The sequence below is a fragment of the Loxodonta africana genome, chromosome 12, assembly GCF_030014295.1.
Source record: "Loxodonta africana isolate mLoxAfr1 chromosome 12, mLoxAfr1.hap2, whole genome shotgun sequence".
Lineage (NCBI taxonomy): Eukaryota > Metazoa > Chordata > Mammalia > Proboscidea > Elephantidae > Loxodonta > Loxodonta africana.
Genome location: NC_087353.1, coordinates 50247410 through 50266888, shown reverse-complemented (window position 1 = coordinate 50266888; position 19479 = coordinate 50247410). Strand labels below are relative to the sequence as shown.

General features: G+C 37.8%; 1 protein-coding gene across 12 annotated transcripts in view; it reads left to right on the top strand.

Annotated features, from left to right (window-relative positions):
* ATOSA (atos homolog A) overlaps window positions 1-17502 on the top strand; it is a 156367-nt gene extending 138865 nt beyond the window's left edge. For 5 of the 12 annotated variants that reach the window (XM_064295240.1, XM_064295241.1, XM_064295248.1 and 2 more), the window contains 4 exons: window positions 1670-1828; window positions 6767-6835; window positions 9057-9256; window positions 15556-17499. In XM_064295240.1, coding sequence (XP_064151310.1) covers window positions 1670-1828; window positions 6767-6835; window positions 9057-9256; window positions 15556-15709 — 582 coding nt within the window. In that variant the 3' untranslated portion in view covers window positions 15710-17499. Of the gene's footprint in view, window positions 1-1669; window positions 1829-6766; window positions 7037-7841; window positions 7978-9056; window positions 9257-15555 lie in introns of those variants that run through there. The other 7 variants (XM_064295244.1, XM_064295242.1, XR_010323579.1 and 4 more) reach the window with 7 other exon arrangements.
* Window positions 17503-19479: the final 1977 nt, after the last annotated feature.

Genomic DNA, 19479 nt, shown 5'->3' with positions numbered 1-19479 from the left:
ACAATTGGTTTTCTAATGTCGAACCATCCTCGCATACCTGGTATGAATCCTACTTGGTCGTGGTTTATTACTTTTTTTGATATGATGCTGAATTCTGTTGTCTAGAATTTTGTTGAGAATTTTTGTGTCTATATTCCCGAGAGATGTTGGTCTATAATTTTCTTTTTTTGTGGTGTCTTTGCCTGGTTTTGGTATCAGGGTTATGCTGCCTTCATAGAATGAATTTAGAAATATCCCTTCCTTTTCTAAGTTTTGAAATAGTTTGAGTAGTACTGGTGTAAACTCTTCTCTGACTGTTTGGTAGAATTCTCCAGTGAAGCCATCTGGGTTAAGGCTTTTTGTTGTTGTTGGGTTTTTTTTTTTTACCTTTTCAATCTCTTCTCTTGTTATGGGTCTGTTCAGATTTTCAGAATCATTTTGTGTTAGTTTGGGTAAATATTGTGTTTCTGGAAATTTGTCCATTTCCTCTAGGTTTTCAAATTTGTTGGAGTATAGTTTTTCATAATACTCTGTTATGAACTTTTTTATTTCAGTTTGGTCTGTTGTAATGTCCCCCATCTCATTTCTTATTTGAGTTATTTACATCCTTTCGTATTTTTCTCTTGTCAATTTGGCCAGTAGTTTGTTGATTTTGTTGATCCTTTTAAAGGATTAACTTTTGGTTTTGTTGATTCTTTCTATTGTTTTTCTATTCTCTATTCCATTTATTTCTGGTCTGATCAGTATTATTTCCTTTCTTCTGGTGACTGTGGGCTTCTTTTGCTGTTCTCTTTCTATTTGTTTGAGTCGTGTAGCTCATGTTTTGATTTTGTCCCTTCTTATTTTTTGACATTTTCATCTATTAATATAAATTGGCCTCTGAGCACTGTCTTTGCTGTGTCCCAAAGATTTTGGTACGATGTGTTTTCATTCTTATTTGTTGAGGCAACCTCTTTTGAGATATAAAAGAGAGAAGGGAGCAGAGAGACCAACAGAACTCATACAGCCAAGAAACAGGAGCCAGGAGAATAGCCAGTCCTTTGCATCTGGGGTCCTTGCACTGATAACCTCCTCCACCAGGGAAGGTTGATGACTAGGAGCTTCTCCCAGAGCTGACAGAGAAATTTGGGCTTCTGTCCTCCCAGACTGTGAGAGAGTAAATTTCTGTTTGTTAAAATCACCCACTTGTGGTATTTTCTTATAGCAGCACTGCATAACTAAGACAGTCTCCTTTTTCTTCTGCTACTCCAGGCAAAAAGAGACCAATTGTTGTATCTTGGATGGCCGCTGGCAAACATTTAAGACCCTGGGTACTACTCGCTGAACTAGGAGGTAGAACAGCAACTCTAAAAACAATATTAGGCCAATTGACTGGATTATCCCATGAAACAATGACCCTATTGTTTTTCTCTTTTGATAGAACTTCTGTGTATGACCTGTCAACAAGTTTTCAAGTGCTTCTTTATGCTAACAATGAACAGACACTGTGATGGATTAAAAAAATTTTTTTTCATATTATCCCTGTTGTGCCAGAGCATATTTTTTTACTTATGGAAAGGAAAATAACGTACATTAAACAATTAAGCCTAACTGAAGTTCAAGGAGTGTTTAGCATGAGTTAGAATTGTGAGATGAGGTCAAACTTTGTAGGATGGTAGAAGATCAAAAATTATTTTATTTTGTCTTCCAGGAATCGGTCTTGAACTATCGTTTAGATCCTCTCGGCACTGTTGATGGTTTTACTGCTGAAGTAGGGGCAAGTGGTGTTTTCTGCCCTACACATTTGACTCTTCCAGTTGAAGTGTCATTCTACAGTGTTTCAGATGATAATGCTCCCTCTCCTTATATGGCAAGTATCTTTCAAATTGTCTTTTTTTGCCAGAATCAACTAACTTAATGAAAAATGTCTTTAAGTTTAAAGAGAGTTATGTCTTTGGTCCAGTGCTTAAAAATATAAAGCATTTCCTAAGAGAAACTTCAAGACTGAATAGACTAATACACCAAAATATTGCCTCACAACTTCTTTCTGAGGTAGCTTTAACAACACGTAACCCTTTTTTGCATTTGAGGATGGTGCTAAAAGTTTGTTTCTGTGTAATTACAAAGATAAAATTGATTAAACTAATATTCTATATCTTGCTGAGTTCCTGCATATTCTAGTCCTACAAGAGTTGCCTTCCCATGTGATCCTTCTATTTGTAGAATTTGGGTGAGGATTTGGTGGCCTAAGGTTTCCGTGAGTATTTTCCACCCCCTTTCTCCTATTTAGTTTTTCTTTGGATCACTCTGTTATAGTCCTGGGGTCCTTTAGAATACTGAATACAGACAGTCCCTGACTTACAACAGGGTTCAGCTCTGACGACTCCATTATAAATTGGTTCTGACATGATTTGAATACCTCATTTATTTTTTATTTTTCATTATTATTGCCTTTTATTATCCATATCTTTGTAAATTGATCTTTGTCTTTGGGGAGTGGCATAAGAATGATAACATCAGCAAATTACACACTGCAACATTGTATGTAGTACATTAGTAATGATAAGATGTATCCCACCCCCCCCCCCAAAGAAAATGGATGGTCCTAAGTGTTCATCAAACTTGAATACGTTGTAAGTTGGGGACTACCTGTATTTCTAACTCCATGCTAATGTCTTAGTGGATAGTAAGATAGCTGAGGGAAATGAGAGCCCAGTGTTGATGCTTAGGGTCCTATGACTTCATCTTTCCCATTGTTTACTCTAGTAGATTGTGAATAAAATAAGCCGTCTACTGCAAAATGATACTGAGTCTTCATGTATGATTAGTATAATACCTTTTCCAAAAAAGACAAAAAGGGACACGTGACTGGCAATGTAAGCCTGTAAAAGGTTTACAGTGATGGCATCAAATATGGAGTCAGACCTGGGTTTTCCCGTTAGGTATTACTTTGTGGGAGCCCTGGTGGTACAGTGGTTAACAGCTCAGCTGCTAACCAAAAGGTCGGTAGTTCGAACCCACTAGCCGCTCCTTGGAAACCTTATGAGGCAGTTCTACCCTGTTCTATAGGGTCGGTATGAGTTGGAATCAACTTGACAGCAATGGGTTTTGGTTACTTAGTGAAATATAAATGGCTATTGGCATAGAAATATAAAGCTGTAGCCTTGCTACTTGAATTTCGTAGCTTACCACCCAACCTGTTACCTCTCCTAGTATCCCTCTCTCCCCACCCTCAGGTTGTCAGAGACATTAATGACAACATCTTTTGTTGTGAGTAAGAGCTATGCAAAGGGAATTCTCCATGATTGAGAAACAAAACAGAACAAGAGAAGTTATGGTATACTTTTTTTAGGAACCTAAATATGGACTGTTTCTTATTGGCCCAATCAGCTCAAAGAAGGGTGGTGAGGCTTACTTTACTCCAGTGGTGCAACTTTTAGTCAAAACCCTAATCACTATTTGACACTTTGATTTAAAATTTTTTTTAAGAAGCATAATACTGTCAATTCATTTATTCAAAGATTTTTTTCCCCAATAATTTTTACACTTGTAGGTCATAATCATGAAGCTGTACATTTGTTATTATCAAAATCAGAGACACACCCCTTCATAAACATGTCCATATATCACCATAGAAAGATAAATGCACTTTTTTTCCTTGGGAGTATCATTTTGAAAAAAATAAACGCTGATTTCTGATAATTGAAGTATTGGGAAGCACTACTGAGACAAACTCAATACCAGAATAAATGTGTAGCATACTAAGATTCTTGCAATATTAGAATATAGGTGTAAGGTGGCTATTTTGCTTTACCATGACATTAATAAATCTCATCAGTAATAGAAAAGTCTCATCAGTAATTCTGTTGGCACTTGGTGATAGACAATGGGGAAAAGAAGGCCTAACATACCATAATGTGTCATTAGTGGACAGAGTCCCTGATGGTCATTGGAACGGCTTAGAAACAAGAGAGTGAACTGGCTGAATATCAGCGCAAGTATTTTGAGTGTAATTCAGGAGCAAGGAATAATCTGAATATGATTTTAAAAAGCAAAACAGCATTAATCCTAGATCTTTGTTAACATATAAAAAACATAGGTTAAGAGACATGAATTTGTCACTGTCTCCAAAAAGTACTGGAAAGCACACATACATGGTTTTGAATAGATACTGGAAAGGGTAGTAAATCAGGTTATTGCTTTGAGTTTATCTATCCTTCAAGAATAGTGAAGCCAGGATAAAAAGGTCTGAAGCAGGTGTGCCAGTGGCAAGGCTATGAATGATTTCCTGCCATTTGTGACAAATTAAGATATATTTCTTTTGGGTTTCCATTTAGCTTTGCATATTCTCTGTTCCACAATAATTTTAGCATCTGTGTAAGATTTTGACCAAATTTAGTTTCTTAACCTTATTCTATCCTAAAATGCCAGAAGAAAATATATATTTCTTCCATATGTTAAATATAGTGATTTTTCTAGGTAGAAATATTAATATGCCAACTAATTAAGATAACTAATAAAGACAATTAATAAATTTAATAATGACATATCAAATAATTTCCCAATCCCTTTCTAAAATCCATAACTTGCCAGTGCAACTACTGATTTTTACATTGCTTAGAAGTTGTTGTAAAATGTTGCCTTAAACATAAAGATTTTCTAAATCTATATATTTTCTTCATGAATTGATTTTGTTACTATTATCATGTCCTAATAACTATTAACATTATATGTATTAAATAAAATATGTATAGGTTTGGTAGTAATTTTTGCCTCACAGGTTTTCATACATATCTTTGGTGAGATTGGGGTGGCAAGGAAGAATAGTAATGTGTATTGTCTATAATAATGTGATTATAAAAGTAGCTATTTAGGTATATTTTACTTTCTCTTTGTGGAACTAGGAAGAGGAGTATATACCATTTTTCTTGTAGAGTAAATATCCATACTCTGCTCATATTAGAAAAGTGGCATACATAGTTCCTCACTAGACCAGTGGAGAGCCGATTCCAAGAGACAGATGGTTAAACTTCCTTGCTGTTTTGATTAGGGATGCAGTTTGTTGATTTTCTGTTTTCATTTTTTAAATGAACTTATGATAACTCAGGTTTATCAAGGACCATGTCTGTCTTTCCAGTACCCATTCTCATGAATTTTTCCCAATATGAATGTGTTAATTTAACAGTCTGATGTCCAGTGCTGTTAACTTGGACTTGAGGGATTCACATGTGGAAATCTGGCCTTCCCTTTTACGATTTCTGCTCCTTTTACTTGCCTCCCATGGTCTGACTTTCAAACCCAGCAGAGATGTTGCCTGGTGGGGCAGCTCTGTTTTATATTTACTTTTACATAAGGCTGGCATGTTTTGACATGTACAGTGTAAAATGATGAAATGTAGAGCATGTGATTATTTGGCCTACTTAACTACCTTAACCACTGGAAAGATAAGTATTAAAAAAATTAGCCTAGTTAAAACAAATGAATCGGCATTCATTTCTTAAAACTAAGAATTAAGTATCACAATGACCACCTGTAGTCATTTGGTCATTCTGGTTATTGAGAAGCTTTCACACATTCTATTTGAATTTCATTCGTTTTAATTTATACTCATTTATAGGATCTGAGTCAGAATCGACTTGACAGCAACGGGTTTGGTTTTTTTTGTTTTTTTTCCCCATTATTTGGACTTCGGCAAAGATTAGAGACTAATTGGTGAGCATCCTTGGCAGAAAAACTACTTCATATAGTAGAGCAGTGCTTCTCAAAATTTAATGTACATATAATATCCTCTGGAGAATCTTGTTAACATATAGATTTTGATTTGGTCGGTCTGGAGCGAGACCAGAAATTCTTCATTTTAACAAGTTCACAGTGATGTGATGATGCTGGTCTGAGGACCATTCTTTGGGTAACTGAGTACCAGAGGAGTCCTGTAACCACCTTTTAGTCTTTTTTAAACAAAACAACCCTAATTTAGCTTTAATTTTGACTCAGATCTTAGCTCTCAGAGCTTCAATTGATTGTATTTTGATGTAGAATCAATTTGGATTCTTAGGTTCCTTAAAAAGTAAATGACCTCTCTCCCCTGCCAAAAGGCAATATCCTAATTAAAACCCAGGTAAGGCACAACATGGTATAGGATTATTTCTGAAGAAATGCTGAATTCTAGGGAAGCAAGGTTTTATATAGAACAAGTCAAAACCTTGAATGTTGTTGATTAAACCTTCATTTCCTACCTTTTGCCCTGAATTTCCCTTCTCCTGTAACTTAAGAGATCAAGTAGGAAACACAGACTCCAAATTCCCTTTCTGTTTTTTTCTGTCTCTGGCCAAGAATACAGACATATGACAACTCAACAAAAGTGAGGAATTGACTTCATTTTTTTTCAACACTTAGACCCTTCCACATATGTGACTTTTCACATTTTCAAAAACCAGTAAATTGTTTTGCTTCTTCATTGTCACCCTCATGATACTTGAGAATAATTCTGTAATCTCCCTTTCTTTCCTTTTTGGTTAAGGAACATCTTATTTTTATATCTTCATAATAGTAATTTCAAGCAGCATGGCCATTGATGTTATGTATTATTTACTGCAACATTTCCAGAGAGAACTGTAAATTATTTCTTTTTAATGGAACCCTCACTAACTCATACTCATAGAAAGTACCTTTATTAATTCAATTTGAGTGTTTTTCCATACAAATAGGATTTGAAATTTTAGTAATTACATGATTTATTATTCTTGTCTTATAGTCTTTTATATATGTATGCATCAGTTTGTACTCAATTTGTCTTCTTTTATTTAAGGGTGTGATTACTTTAGAGTCCCTTGGTAAAAGGGGTTATCGAGTACCTCCTTCAGGAACAATACAAGTGGTATGTGTTTTATAGCCTACAATTGCAATAATCATTCTCTCACATACATATAGAACTTAGCCCTTTCTCCTGCTCCTGCTGCTGCAACAACTTTGGTAAGTAACAGTGGGGCTGCAGCTTTGTTCGGAGTTTCCCTGCTCTGCCACAGGAATGACCATTTGGGGACCTCCATAAAAGGAAAGCATTAATAAGCTAATCAAGGTGAATGCTTTAGAAAAATAGTATATGACAGTTTGCTTAAGTTAATAGAGCTGTTTTCAATATAATTAGAACCGAACATTACCATTGCCTTCTGTTCATTATAATAAATCAGACTGAGATTGACCTGTTTAAAGGGAGACCCCAAATATTAGTATTGCTTTGGCAGGAAAATTTGGGAAACAAAATGATATCCCTAGTGTGATAATATCTGAAATTGATCCTAATGGCTGTGATCATACAAACTATAATGTGACAGATAATCAGGATGGAAAGACATCATTCTTTGGTCTAAGCGATGATCTAGTTTTGTCCCAGGAGAACCCTTCTGGCCTGGAGTAGTCCTGTATTATCCCTGGTCTAGGATTCTGAGAAGATTAATTTGATGTCCAGGCCAGTTTGAGATTCAGCTCATCTCTAAGTCAGACACAACAATACTACAAGCCTTCAAGTCTATTACAGAGTTGGCTCCTGCAGACTGCAAAGAGTCTATCTGAGGCTGGTTCCTCACACTAAGTATCTGGTCTAATCCAGTAAGACTTATGCACGTTGGTGTTGTGTTCAGTGCTTTGTCAGGCCACTTTTACTCATCACCATTGTTTTAGTACTGCAAGGAGTCTTTATATTTATTTCTTATCACACAGGATTGAAACATAGTACTATGCATTAGATATACTCACCCGGATATACAGATATGTAAATTTTACTGAGCAAGGATCACTGCATATTAAAGTATGATTTTTATGTTAAATGGATTTTTTGAACTCTAAGAGTGATAATCTTCTTTCTCTTGCCCCTGACTGTATAGCTCATGAGAAAGCGTGGGTCACTGGAAAGCTAGCTGTCAGTTGTCATAATAATGAGGCATAAACCCAGAGGCAGCACACTCACTTCTTGTTTGAGGACTGCCAACTTTAGTACTTAATTTTAAATCTGAAATTTGGGTATGTCTTTCATTCCTTATATAGTTTAATTATGTATAAATATTGTTTGAACTCCTAGTTTGCTAGTTGTGGTTGTTGAATGTATTAGCCTTAATCTTAAGACTCAGTAGACCTCAAAAATTGGATCATAATATTGATATATTTCTCATTTTGATTCAGTGAGTGATGTCCAGTGCCACGGATGAGCTTCTGAAAACATGGGCACCAAGTTACCTATTGATGTGTTGTTGGTAATTTGGTTAAAGTCAGATTAGCAGTTTGGGGTTTTATTTAGAAATTAGTACTTTTAATATTGCTTTAATTATTCATATCCAAGTACCAATTGAATCCAATTCAGTCATTGCTAAGGAAAAATATTTTTGTTCATTATGATATATTAATGATGATAAAAAAAAATCTAGTGTTACTCCAAGTTTTGAAATGAACCTGAATATGAGAACATGAAGTATTGTTTAGCCACTTTGGATCTAATGATAATGAACTTCATTTTCTAAATTTGGAAAAATTTTCAAATAGGTGCTCTAAAAAATGACTTCCTTTAATTTTACAATAAACATGTGTAACTAAAACACCAAAAACTCTAGTTTTACTGCTCTTTTATTTATTTATTTAAAAAATTCTATTAACTCACCATTAAGATGTGAGAGAAATTAAAATTCAATTTTGAGAACTTTGTAGTGGATTCTCTTTAATGAAGCAAATGGTTGCAACAATTGAACTAGAGTGTTTTAACTCATTAAGTGTGTGTCTTAAGTTAGTGGAACTACTTCTTAAGACTGAAACCTGAATAAAAAGCAAAAGATATTGTCTATTATTAACATGAAATTTTGTGGCTAAAGATTTTGATGTGTTCCAGGATTTCATATTACTGCAAAAGAGATAATTAAATTGATCTTTTTTAAAAAAATTGAATATGTTATATAAACTTCTGAGATTTATTAACTTTAGTCCCTGAAACTGAATATGTCCCCTGGGATAACCTTATTATTTAAAAAGCCTATTTTATATTGGCACAATCATTTTGAGTCATATCAACAAATCACTGTTTTTAAAGAGTAATTTCTATATTGTTTCTTCAGACCTTATTCAACCCTAATAAGACTGTGGTGAAGATGTTTGTTGTGATATATGACTTACGAGATATGCCAGCCAATCATCAGACATTCCTACGACAAAGAACTTTTTCTGTACCTGTTAAACAAGAAATGAAGAGAAGTGTTAATAAAGAGAACATCCAGCATGCAGAAGAACGGTTATTACGCTACCTCATTCACCTGAGGTAATGTTAAATTAATAAGAAAATGTTACTTTAGAAGAACAATACTAAAATTTTTTGTTTATTTTTAAAAACCATACTCTATTTGGACCAATGCAGATTGAATTTTGCTTAGCTCAGGAGTCCTGAATGACATGCCAAGATACAGAAAGCCCATGGCATACCTTCCTGCAGTCATTATGCCTTGAAGAACTAGAGGAGTTTTAATTTAACTGTGAAATGTAAAATATTTTTATATCAAAACTAATGCTTATGTACAAATGTTGATGTATCTGGGGCAGTGTAAAACACCGTTTCCTAAACCAGAAGTGTCCAATGGAGATATAATATGAGCCATGTATGTAGTTCTGTATTTTCCAATGTTGTTGTCGTTAGGTGCCATCAAGTCAATTATAGGGACCCAATGTGACAGAGTAGAACTGCCCCATAGGGTTTTCTACACTATGATCTTCACAGGAGCAAACTGCCAGGTCTTTTCTCCAGCAGAGCCTCTGGATATGTTTGAACTACCAACTTTTTTTGGTTAGCAGCTGAGTGCTTGACCATTGCGCCATCAGGGCTCCTAGTTACATTTTTAAAAAAAGAGGCGATAATAATTAAACACATTTTATTTAACCCAATGTATCCAAGTGTTATTTCAAGATATAATTAATAAAAAATTAAGGTATTTTACATTCTCTTTTTGTACTAAATCCTCAAAATCAAGTGTGTATTTTGTATTTATAGTCCATCTCACTTTGAACTAGCTACATTTCAGTGTTCAGTAGCTGCATGTGGCTAGTGGCTACTGTATCAGACAGGAAAGTTCTTAACTTCTATTCATTTCATTCATTCATCTACTCGTTCAGCAAATATTTATGTGCCAGGCATATTTCTAGGTACTAAGGAAACAGCAGTGACAAAAATCTCTGTTCCCATAGAGCTTTTTTTCTAGTGGGTCTGTCAGAAATATCTTTTTTCCTTTCAGTAGCCAGTTTACAGCACTAGGTTTTGAGAAGCCATTGGTTTGCCTTTGAGGGACTCTAGTATAGCTCCCAGAATTGATGAGTAAGTCAGGTGGTTTAGGGTTTCTGCTACCCATTGTAAGTCCTCACTCATCTCATCGACAGTAATTCATCTTTGTGTAACTCCTCACTGTAAGGAGCCCTACTCATCAGGAGGATACACCTTTCATCCAGGGCCCAGAGTCTTTAGTCTGTTACTGATGGTGACAACCAACTATCTTTTTATTAGATCTGCCTTGCAGTGGTGGTCTGGAGTGATGTAAAAATGGCATGGGGATGCCGTCTGACCTCCTCTAACTTCACAAGAGGAAGAAAGAATCACCATCAGCATCAGCCCAAGGCTGATTACTATGAAGCGGAGGTCAGACATGCCTCCTCTGTCTACCATCTTTACCAATTTTGACACTAACAGTCCCTCCCATGGTACTACTTCTCTGCTGGGTTCGATAATCCATTGCAGTTGCCACATAGAACTTACAGAGCATACTCACGATTATGAGGTTTATTAGAGAAGTAACAGGTTATAGTTTAGGTTCAAGAATGATCAGGATACAGTTCTTCCATCAGGATATCCTCTTTTGAGCTGTGCCTGCAGGCATGCCTCTCTCTGACCCCTCATCCTCTGACCTTCTCAGGCAAGTGTTACAAAGCTCTTTTAACTCTGCTGGTAAGTGCCCCAAGGCAACCCCAGACCACCAGTAAGCCTTGGCCAGAGGGTCTCAGCTCTAGCTCCATGAGCTGGCAAACCTAGCTCCACCAAGTACTTGGAGGCATCCTACTCTGCCAGCAAGCCTCCTGCCTAAAGGCACTCTTGCTCCGTGCGCAGCCCTCAGTGTTGTCTCCTCCTGATCTCCTGACTCTACTGCCACCATTTCTCTGCCACTGCTTCTCACCATCTTCAATGTTTACAGCTCTCTTTCTCTTGGTCTTCTGGTTCCAGGAGCTTCTCAGTGCAGGGATCCTAGGTCCATAGGACACACCCCACTCCTGGCTCTTCTTCCTTGGTGGTAGTGAGATTCCTCTCCCCCTGCCTCTGGGATGGCTCATTTTAAGCCTGATGGGATGGCAAAACTGATCAATCCCTTCTTTAGTGTTCCATAGACCTTATTTGCATAGCCACACTCAATCATTGTATCTGAGTCACAGAGACTGTGGCTAGAGGAGCCATATTAAGTAATTCATGCACTGCAAGTGAATAAGGAGCTATACGCTTATGTCCCATGCTTTAAAAAGTCTATTAAGTTAATTGGTTTCCCCCAAAGCACTACTTAATTAGTGGTCTCATCTTGGAGTCTTCTGCCCAGTGTTCTTCATCTGAAGGACATGTTGAACTGGCATAAATGTGTATAAACCCACCTTGACACTGCCTGACATGGGCTTCACAGGAAATGTTACATAGATTAGGGGAATAAGAAATCTACCAAAACAGGCCTGGAGGACTTTTGTTTTTGTTGAGAATATACACAGCAGTTGTTGTTGTTGTTAGATACTGTCAAGTCAGTTCTGAGTCATAGCAACCCTATGTACCACAGAACGAAACACTGCCTGGTCCTGTGCCATCTTTACAATCGTTATTATGCTTGAGCCCATTTTTGCAGGCACAGTGTCTATCCACCTCGTTGAGGGCCTTCCTCTTTTCCGCTGACCCTGTACTCTGCCAAGCATGGTGTCCTTCTCCAGGGACTGATCCCTCCTGACAACATGTCCAAAGTATGTAAGACGCAGTCTCACCATCCTTGCTTCTAAGGAGCATTCTGGTTGTACTTCTTCCAAGACAGATTTGTTCATTCTTTTGGCAGTCTATGGTATATTCGATATTCTTCGCCAACACCACAATTCAAGGCATCAATTCTTCAGTCTTCCTTATTCGTTGTCCAGCTTTCACACGCATATGATGCAATTGAAAATACCACAGAAAATACACAGCCGAACATATACCAATTCAGCAATTTCTACATGTACAGTTCAGTGACATTGATTACATTCTTTGAGTTGTGCAACCATTCTCACACTTCTTTTCCAAGTTATTCCTCTTCCTCCCCCATTAACATAAGCTCACTGCACCCTAAATTTCCTATCTAAACTTTTGAGTTGCTGTTGTCAATTTGATCCCACATAGAAAGACCTAAAGAAGAGCACAGTGCTCAAGGCAGACATTCTTTGCTAGTTAAGCTAAATTATTGTTTGGTTTCTAAAGAAGACTTCAGAGGATGTATTTGGTTTAAGATTTAAAGATTAACTCAGGGCAATAGTTTCAGGGATTCATCCAGCCTCCATGGCTCTAGAAAGTCTGGACTCCATGAGAATTTGAAATTTTTTTCTAAATTTTCCCCCTTTTGATTAGGATTCTTCTGTAGAATCTTTGTTCAAAATATTCAATAATGGTAGCCAGGCCTGGAGGACTTTTAAAAAGAATGTTATTGTTGTTTGTGTGCCATCAGTCGATTCTGACTTGTAGCAACCCTATATGACAGAATAGAACTGCTGCATAGGTTTTCCTAGGCTGTAATCTTTATGATACAGTGGTGGAGCACTCGACTGCTAACCAAAAGGTTGGCAGTTCGAACCCACTAGCCACTTTGCGAGAGAAAGATGTGGCAGTCTGCTTCCATAAAGATTGCAGCCTTGGAAACACTATGGGGCAGTTCTGTTCCATCCTATAGGGTTGCTATGAGTTGGAGTCAACTTGATGGCAATGGGTTTTGTTTTATTTTGTTTTAATCTTTATGGGAGCAAATTGCCAAGTCTTTTCTCCTCTGGAGCCGCTGGTGGGTTCAAACTGCTACCTTTCAGTTAGCAGCTGAGCCCTTAATCATTAAGCACCCAGGGTGCCTTTTAAAAAGAATGTTAGCATGAAATAGTAGACTATAAGAATACCTCAACCTAGGAAAAGATTTAACTCTCTCTGATTAAACTTCCATTTGACACTATTCTTGAAGTTTAACAACCTTAGCCAGAACACAACGTTTGCCAAAGGAAAAACTACTCTAGCTATTATTCTGCCCCACATAATGACTATAATCCCTAGATACTTCAAATGCTGTAAAGAAACCTCCTTGGGGAAAATGGTATACTTTCCCAAACTTACTATGTTTTTCAGATTGGGATGGTGAAAAACTTTAGAGAGAAGGAGAGTGAGTCCTTTTACATATACAACTGACCACAACATTTTTAAGCTAGTTTAGGAATAAAATTCACAAAAAGAGAGTGTGAAAATGGCTGAGAAGTAACAGTGTCAGAACCTGTCTAACTTCAGGGTGGATAATGATCAGGATCAGCCCAAAGCTAATTTTCGTGAGGTGGAAGTCAGACATACCTCCACCCTCCAACCTTTTCACCAATTCTGACACCAGCTGTCCCTCCCAGCACATCTCTACTTCTCTTCTTGGTTTGATAATCCACTGGAATGGCCACATAGAACTCACAGACAATACTTACTCACAGTTAAGTGGTTTATTAAGGAAGTAACAGGGTACAACCCAGGATCAGGAAGCATGTAGGTAAAGTTTCCCTTCATCAGTACAGGATAGCTCTCTCAGGTCCTCTTGGCTGTGCAGACTTCCTCTCAACCACCTTAGGACAGGCTCCTCTTGGCCCTACTGTCTGCCACCACCAGCTCTGCCTCTGGGCCCCTTCTGGGCCTGTCACTGTCTTCAGTGTTACAGTTTTTGACCCGTGTTACAGCTATTTTAGGAGGTTCCTTGCCTCCTTTCTTTCTGCTTCTCTCCTCTTTCTTCTGCGTCCTGTCTTTCTGTTTCTTCCTGTTTCCTTCTGCAGCTTCTTACTGCTTCTCTTCCTGCTTCTGTCTGAAAAACCCTGTGAGGTTGGCTGCACATATACACACCAAAACCAAACCCATTGCCATCGAGTTGATTCTGACTCATAGCAACCCTATAGGACAGAGTAGAACTGCCCCATAGGGTTTCCAAGGAGCGGCTGGTGGATTTGAACTACAGACCTTTTGATTAGCAGCTGTAGCTCTTAACCATTGCACCACCAGGGCTCCTTGTCAGCAGTGCCACAAACTGACCAGTCCTCTCTCTGTAGGCCACAGACACTTTGTTTGCATAGTAGGCTATAGTCACCTTATGTGCATAGTCTATTGACCAATCCCTACAAGGTGCAATACCAATCACAGAGCAGGCTGCAGCCCATGCCCAGACAAAAACTATGAAACCACAAGTTATTTACAGCTTACCCAGGAAATATCAATCAACATGGACAAAAGTAACAAATGCTCTGGGGCAGAAGACTATGGCAAAGGTAACTCCTCAAAGCTTAGGGAAAAAAAAATCTCTCAAGCTGTTTTTCCAAAGAACCAAGGCAAAAGGCCACGTGAAGGAGCTCATTTCACAGAGTATTTCTGCTGTGCCAGGGGAAAGACAAAGAGAAATTAGCACTACAGGTTTTGTTTGACTAAACCAAAAAACCAAACCCATTGCCATGGAGTTGATTCTGACTCATAGTGACCCTTTAGGACAGGGTAGAACTGCCCTGTAGAGTTTCTGAGGACCACCTGGTGGATTCAAACTGCCAACCTTTTGGTTTGCATCTGTAGCGCTTAACCACTATACCACCAGGGTTTCCTTTGTTTGATTAAATGCCAGGTAAGCTTATGTAATTAAAGATTCCAGTTTCTTGTCTTGTGCTACAGATATTAGCAGGAGCTAGAAACTGTTTCATATATTGTTTTGATAGCCATTTTCATTACACTACTACATTTTCTCTTGATTTTTGACAATGGCTAGGCTTTATTTAGCTAGCCTCTATTGATAATAGCAGTCCTTTCTCATCTTGTGATTGCCCTCAAAACTTGACCATTTTCTTTAGTGATTTTCCATGTGTGGAATGTATTTTAATCAACCTAAACCATGGGAGCCCAGATTGTGTGAAATGGATTATTCTGTGTGACTAGAAGATGGTAGGGCTGCAAAGACCTAAGAAGTGTAGTTGGCTGATGTAACTGAAACTGGACATGGTAGAAGAGGAAAAGTACATATACTTCTTAGGGATGAAAAGTGACATTATGTATGAAACCCAGACTTACAGGAACAAGCATCTCAGGCATTGGAACAAAAGAAGGGAGGAGTGCATGGAGTGCTTAAGGAATAGTAAGTGAGAGGCACTTAAATAGAAGCATGTGATTTAGCGATATAAGACCTTAAATACAATATTGAGGAGTTAGTGTTAAGCTAATTCTTCCTGCTTTCAAAATTACTCAGGGTTTTTTATTGTTTTGTTTTGTTTTAAAGACTCGTTCCCCCAAGATGATGCATCTTTTTCTGTTTGTTTGTTTAGGTTCCAGAGTTCTAAATCTGGAAAGATCTACCTCCATAGAGATGTACGGCTCCTGTTCTCTAGAAAGTCAATGGAAGTTGATAGCGGTGCTGCATATGAACTCAAATCTTACACTGAATCGCCAACAAACCCTCAGTTTTCACCACGATGTTAATAAGGAGTGACAATTTAAAAGTATTTGCTCAGTACCCAAGTTTGAAAGTAAAAATTAGCATAGAACGGAGTATACCAAATTTAACATTTCCTGTTGTCCTGGACCAGTTTTTATTAAAGGATTTCTGGAATGAGATCCACATATTCTAAGTAGACTGGAAAAACTCATGTCCTAATCCTTTTTGTACTGTCAAAGCCACTTCATTGGACATGTTGCAATAGCAAAACCCCCAGTTAGATTAGCATTTACACATTTTATTTCTCAGTTATTTAATATTTAATGTTTCCCTTAACATACTCAAGTGATGTTTGTCTCTAATGTTCTAATATAGCACAAATCCTATGTAAAATCATACTATGTATTTTTGACATGAATGTTGAAATCTGAAATATATGCACAAGTCTTTAACTTCATGTGATATGTTTTAAGTGCTGTTCATTTAAGTTATTAAAAGAATGAAATGTTCAGTTTCTTTAAGATTAATGCACTATGCAAGCACGTGTACCTTCATTGTTACGAGCTTTTGTTTCTACAAGATCCCGTCTGGGTTACTGTCTCACATAGTAGTCCTTTAGCATGCTGTATTGGCAGCACAATGTGGACTAACTTGCTTCACCTTCTCCTTGCAAGTTCAAATCATCATGCCTATTTGTATTCCTTCTAGGATCCCTTTTCCCGAAAGCAGTTCTATTTTTCCTTAATCACTACTATAGTGACTTTACATTACGTTGCTGTGCCATGCTAGATAACTTTCTCAAAGTGTTAAATGAATATGTACTTTGAAAACAAATTAGTATTTATATTGCAAATATATACAAAAAACTAAGAAATACGTATTTGGCTTTTATTTTTGGATGAAACATTTAAGTGATTGGTTGACTCTCTGGTAGGCATCAGTTAGTTTCCATTCTGGCTCTACAGCTACTGTGGAGGGAGAAGATGTCTTACGCCTTGTCCCAATTATCACTTCCTTATGCAAAAGTCACAATGGAAAGCATCAGGAAACTAGGAAAACCACCAACTGTTAAAAGCCTTCCCTCAACCTCCATGGAAAGAACAGGGTGGTTTTTGATGTTTGCACTGGGACAGTGCGCAGCTGCAGATCATATTTAGTATACTGGGAATGTTGGCACAAAGCTGAAAGTACAGGTTAGAAAATCCATACCACTCAGGTAGGCCAGACCCAGAAGACCTGGCAATCTAGAACCAGTTAAGCAGTCTGGAATTGGCAAGTGGGAAGGTCTTTATTTTGAAACCCAGGTAATGCGCAGACCACTTAAGAGAATCTTGGCTGGGTGATGAGTGTGGGGTTGCAGGCGGTAGGTTGGCAAGCAGAAGCCTCTTATAAATTTATTTTAAAATAACCAGGTAAAAGAGAAAAGGTATTTATATCCCATAAAACTAAAAATAAAGTTTTCAGTGGCACAAATTTATATTTATTCTTAGCCTTCAGGCTATAGTGGAAAGAATGTGGGCCTGGGACCCAGAAGGCTTGGTTTATAGTCTTAGCTCTAATGGTGTCTGATGGCACTGACTCCAGGAATCCCCTAAACTTTCTAAGTCTGTGAGAAAATGGGGTGGTAGTATCATTAATGTGCCTTCTATTCTTAAATTCTGTCATCTAATACTTTAAATAAGCATTTCAATACATATATCTAAACTTCTTACACATTTTGGCAGAAGTCAATATTGAAATTGATAATTTTATATAAAATTTGGAAAACACCAAAAAATTAAAACATCAAACTGATTTTATTAAATTTTTCATTGCTTTTTTGACCTCTCCAGTAAAGTTTACCCAAAAATTAATGATGTGTGTTGTGTGTAGGTTTTTTTTTTTTTTTTTAAATTTTTATTAAGCTTCAAGTGAACATTTACCATTCCAATCAGTCTGTCACATGTAGGTTTACATACATCTTACTCCCTTCTCCCACTTGCTCTCCCCCTATTGAGTCAGCCCTTACAGTCTCTCGTTTCGTGCCAATTTTACCTTCTTCCCTCTCTCTCTATCTTCCCATCCCCCCTCCAGTCAAGAGTTGCCAACACACTCTCCTGTGTCCACCTGATTTAATTAGCTCACTCTTCATCAGTATCTCTCTCCCCGCCACTGACCAGTCCTTTTCATGCCTGATGATTTGTCTTCGGGGATGGTTCCTGTCCTGTGCCATCAGAAGTTCTGGGGAGCATTGTCTCTGGGATTCCTCTAGTCGCAATCATACCATTAGGTGTGGTCTTTTAATGAGAATTTGGGGTCTGCATCCCATTGGTCTCCTGCTCCCTCAGGAGTTGTCTGTTGTGTTCCCTGACAGGGCAGACATCGATTATGGCCGGGCACCAACTAGTTCTTCTGGTCTCAGGATATTGTAGGTCTCTGGTTCAAGTGGCCCTTTCTGTCTCTTGGGTTCTTAGTTGTCGTGTGACCTTGGTGTTCTTCCTTTGCCTTTGCTCCCGGTGGGTTGAGACCAATTAATGTATTTTAGATGGCTGCTTGTTGGCATTTAGGACCCCAGGTGCCACAATTCAAAGTGGGATGCAGAGTGTTTTCATAATAGAATTGTTTTGCCCATTGATTTAGAAGTCCTCTCAAACCAAGTTCCCCAGACCCCAGCCCCTACTTCGCTATCCTTCGAAGCTTTCATTTTATCTCGGAAACCTCTTTACTTTTAATCCTGTCCAATTAGGCTGACCTTCCATGTTTTGAGTGTTGTCTTTCCCTTCACCCAAAGCAGTTCCCATCTACAGATTGATCAATAAAAAGCCCTCTCCCTCCCTCCCTCCCTCCCTCCCTCCCCCCTTTGTAACCACAAAAGTATGTGTTCTTTTCCGTTTTTTCTATTTCTCAATATCTTATAATAGTGGTCTTATACAATATTTGTCCTTTTGCAACTGACTCATTTCGCTCAGCATAATGCCTTCCAGATTCCTCCATGTTATGAAGTGTTTCAGAGATTCGTCACTGTTCTTTATCGATGCGTAGTATTCCATTGTGTGAATATACCACAATTTATTTACCCATTCGTCCGTTGATGGACATCTTGGTTGCTTCCAGCTTTTTGCTATTGTAAACAGAGCTGCAATAAACATGGGTGTGCATATATCTGTTTGTGTGAAGGGTCTTGTATTTTTAGGGTATATTCCGAGGAGTGGGATTTCTGGGTTGTATGGTAGTTCTATTTCTAACTGTTTAAGATAACGCCAGATGGATTTCCAAAGTGGTTGTACCATTTTACAACCCCACCAGCAGTGTATGAGAGTTCCAGTCTCTCCGCAGCCTCTCCAACATTTATTATTTTGTGTTTTTTGAATTAATGCCAGTCTAGTTGGTGTCAGATGGAATCTCATCGTAGTTTTAATTTGCATTTCTCTAATGGCTAATGATCGTGAGCATTTTCTCATGTATCTGTTGGCTGCCTGAATATCTTCCTTAGTGAAATGTGTGTTCATATCCTTTGCCCACTTCTTGATTGGGTTGTTTGTCTTTTTGTGGTTGAGTTTTGACAGAATCATGTAGATTTTAGAGATCAGGCGCTGGTCTGAGATGTCATAGCTGAATATTCTTTCCCAGTCTGTAGGTGGTCTTTTTACTCTTTTGGTGAAGTCTTTAGATGAGCATAGGTGTTTGATTTTTAGGAGCTCCCAGTTATCTGGTTTCTCTTCATCATTTTTGGCAATGTTTTGTATTCTGTTTATGCCCTGTATTAGGGCTCCTAGGGTAGATCCTATTTTTTCTTCCATGATTTTTATCATTTTAGTCTTTATGTTTGGGTCTT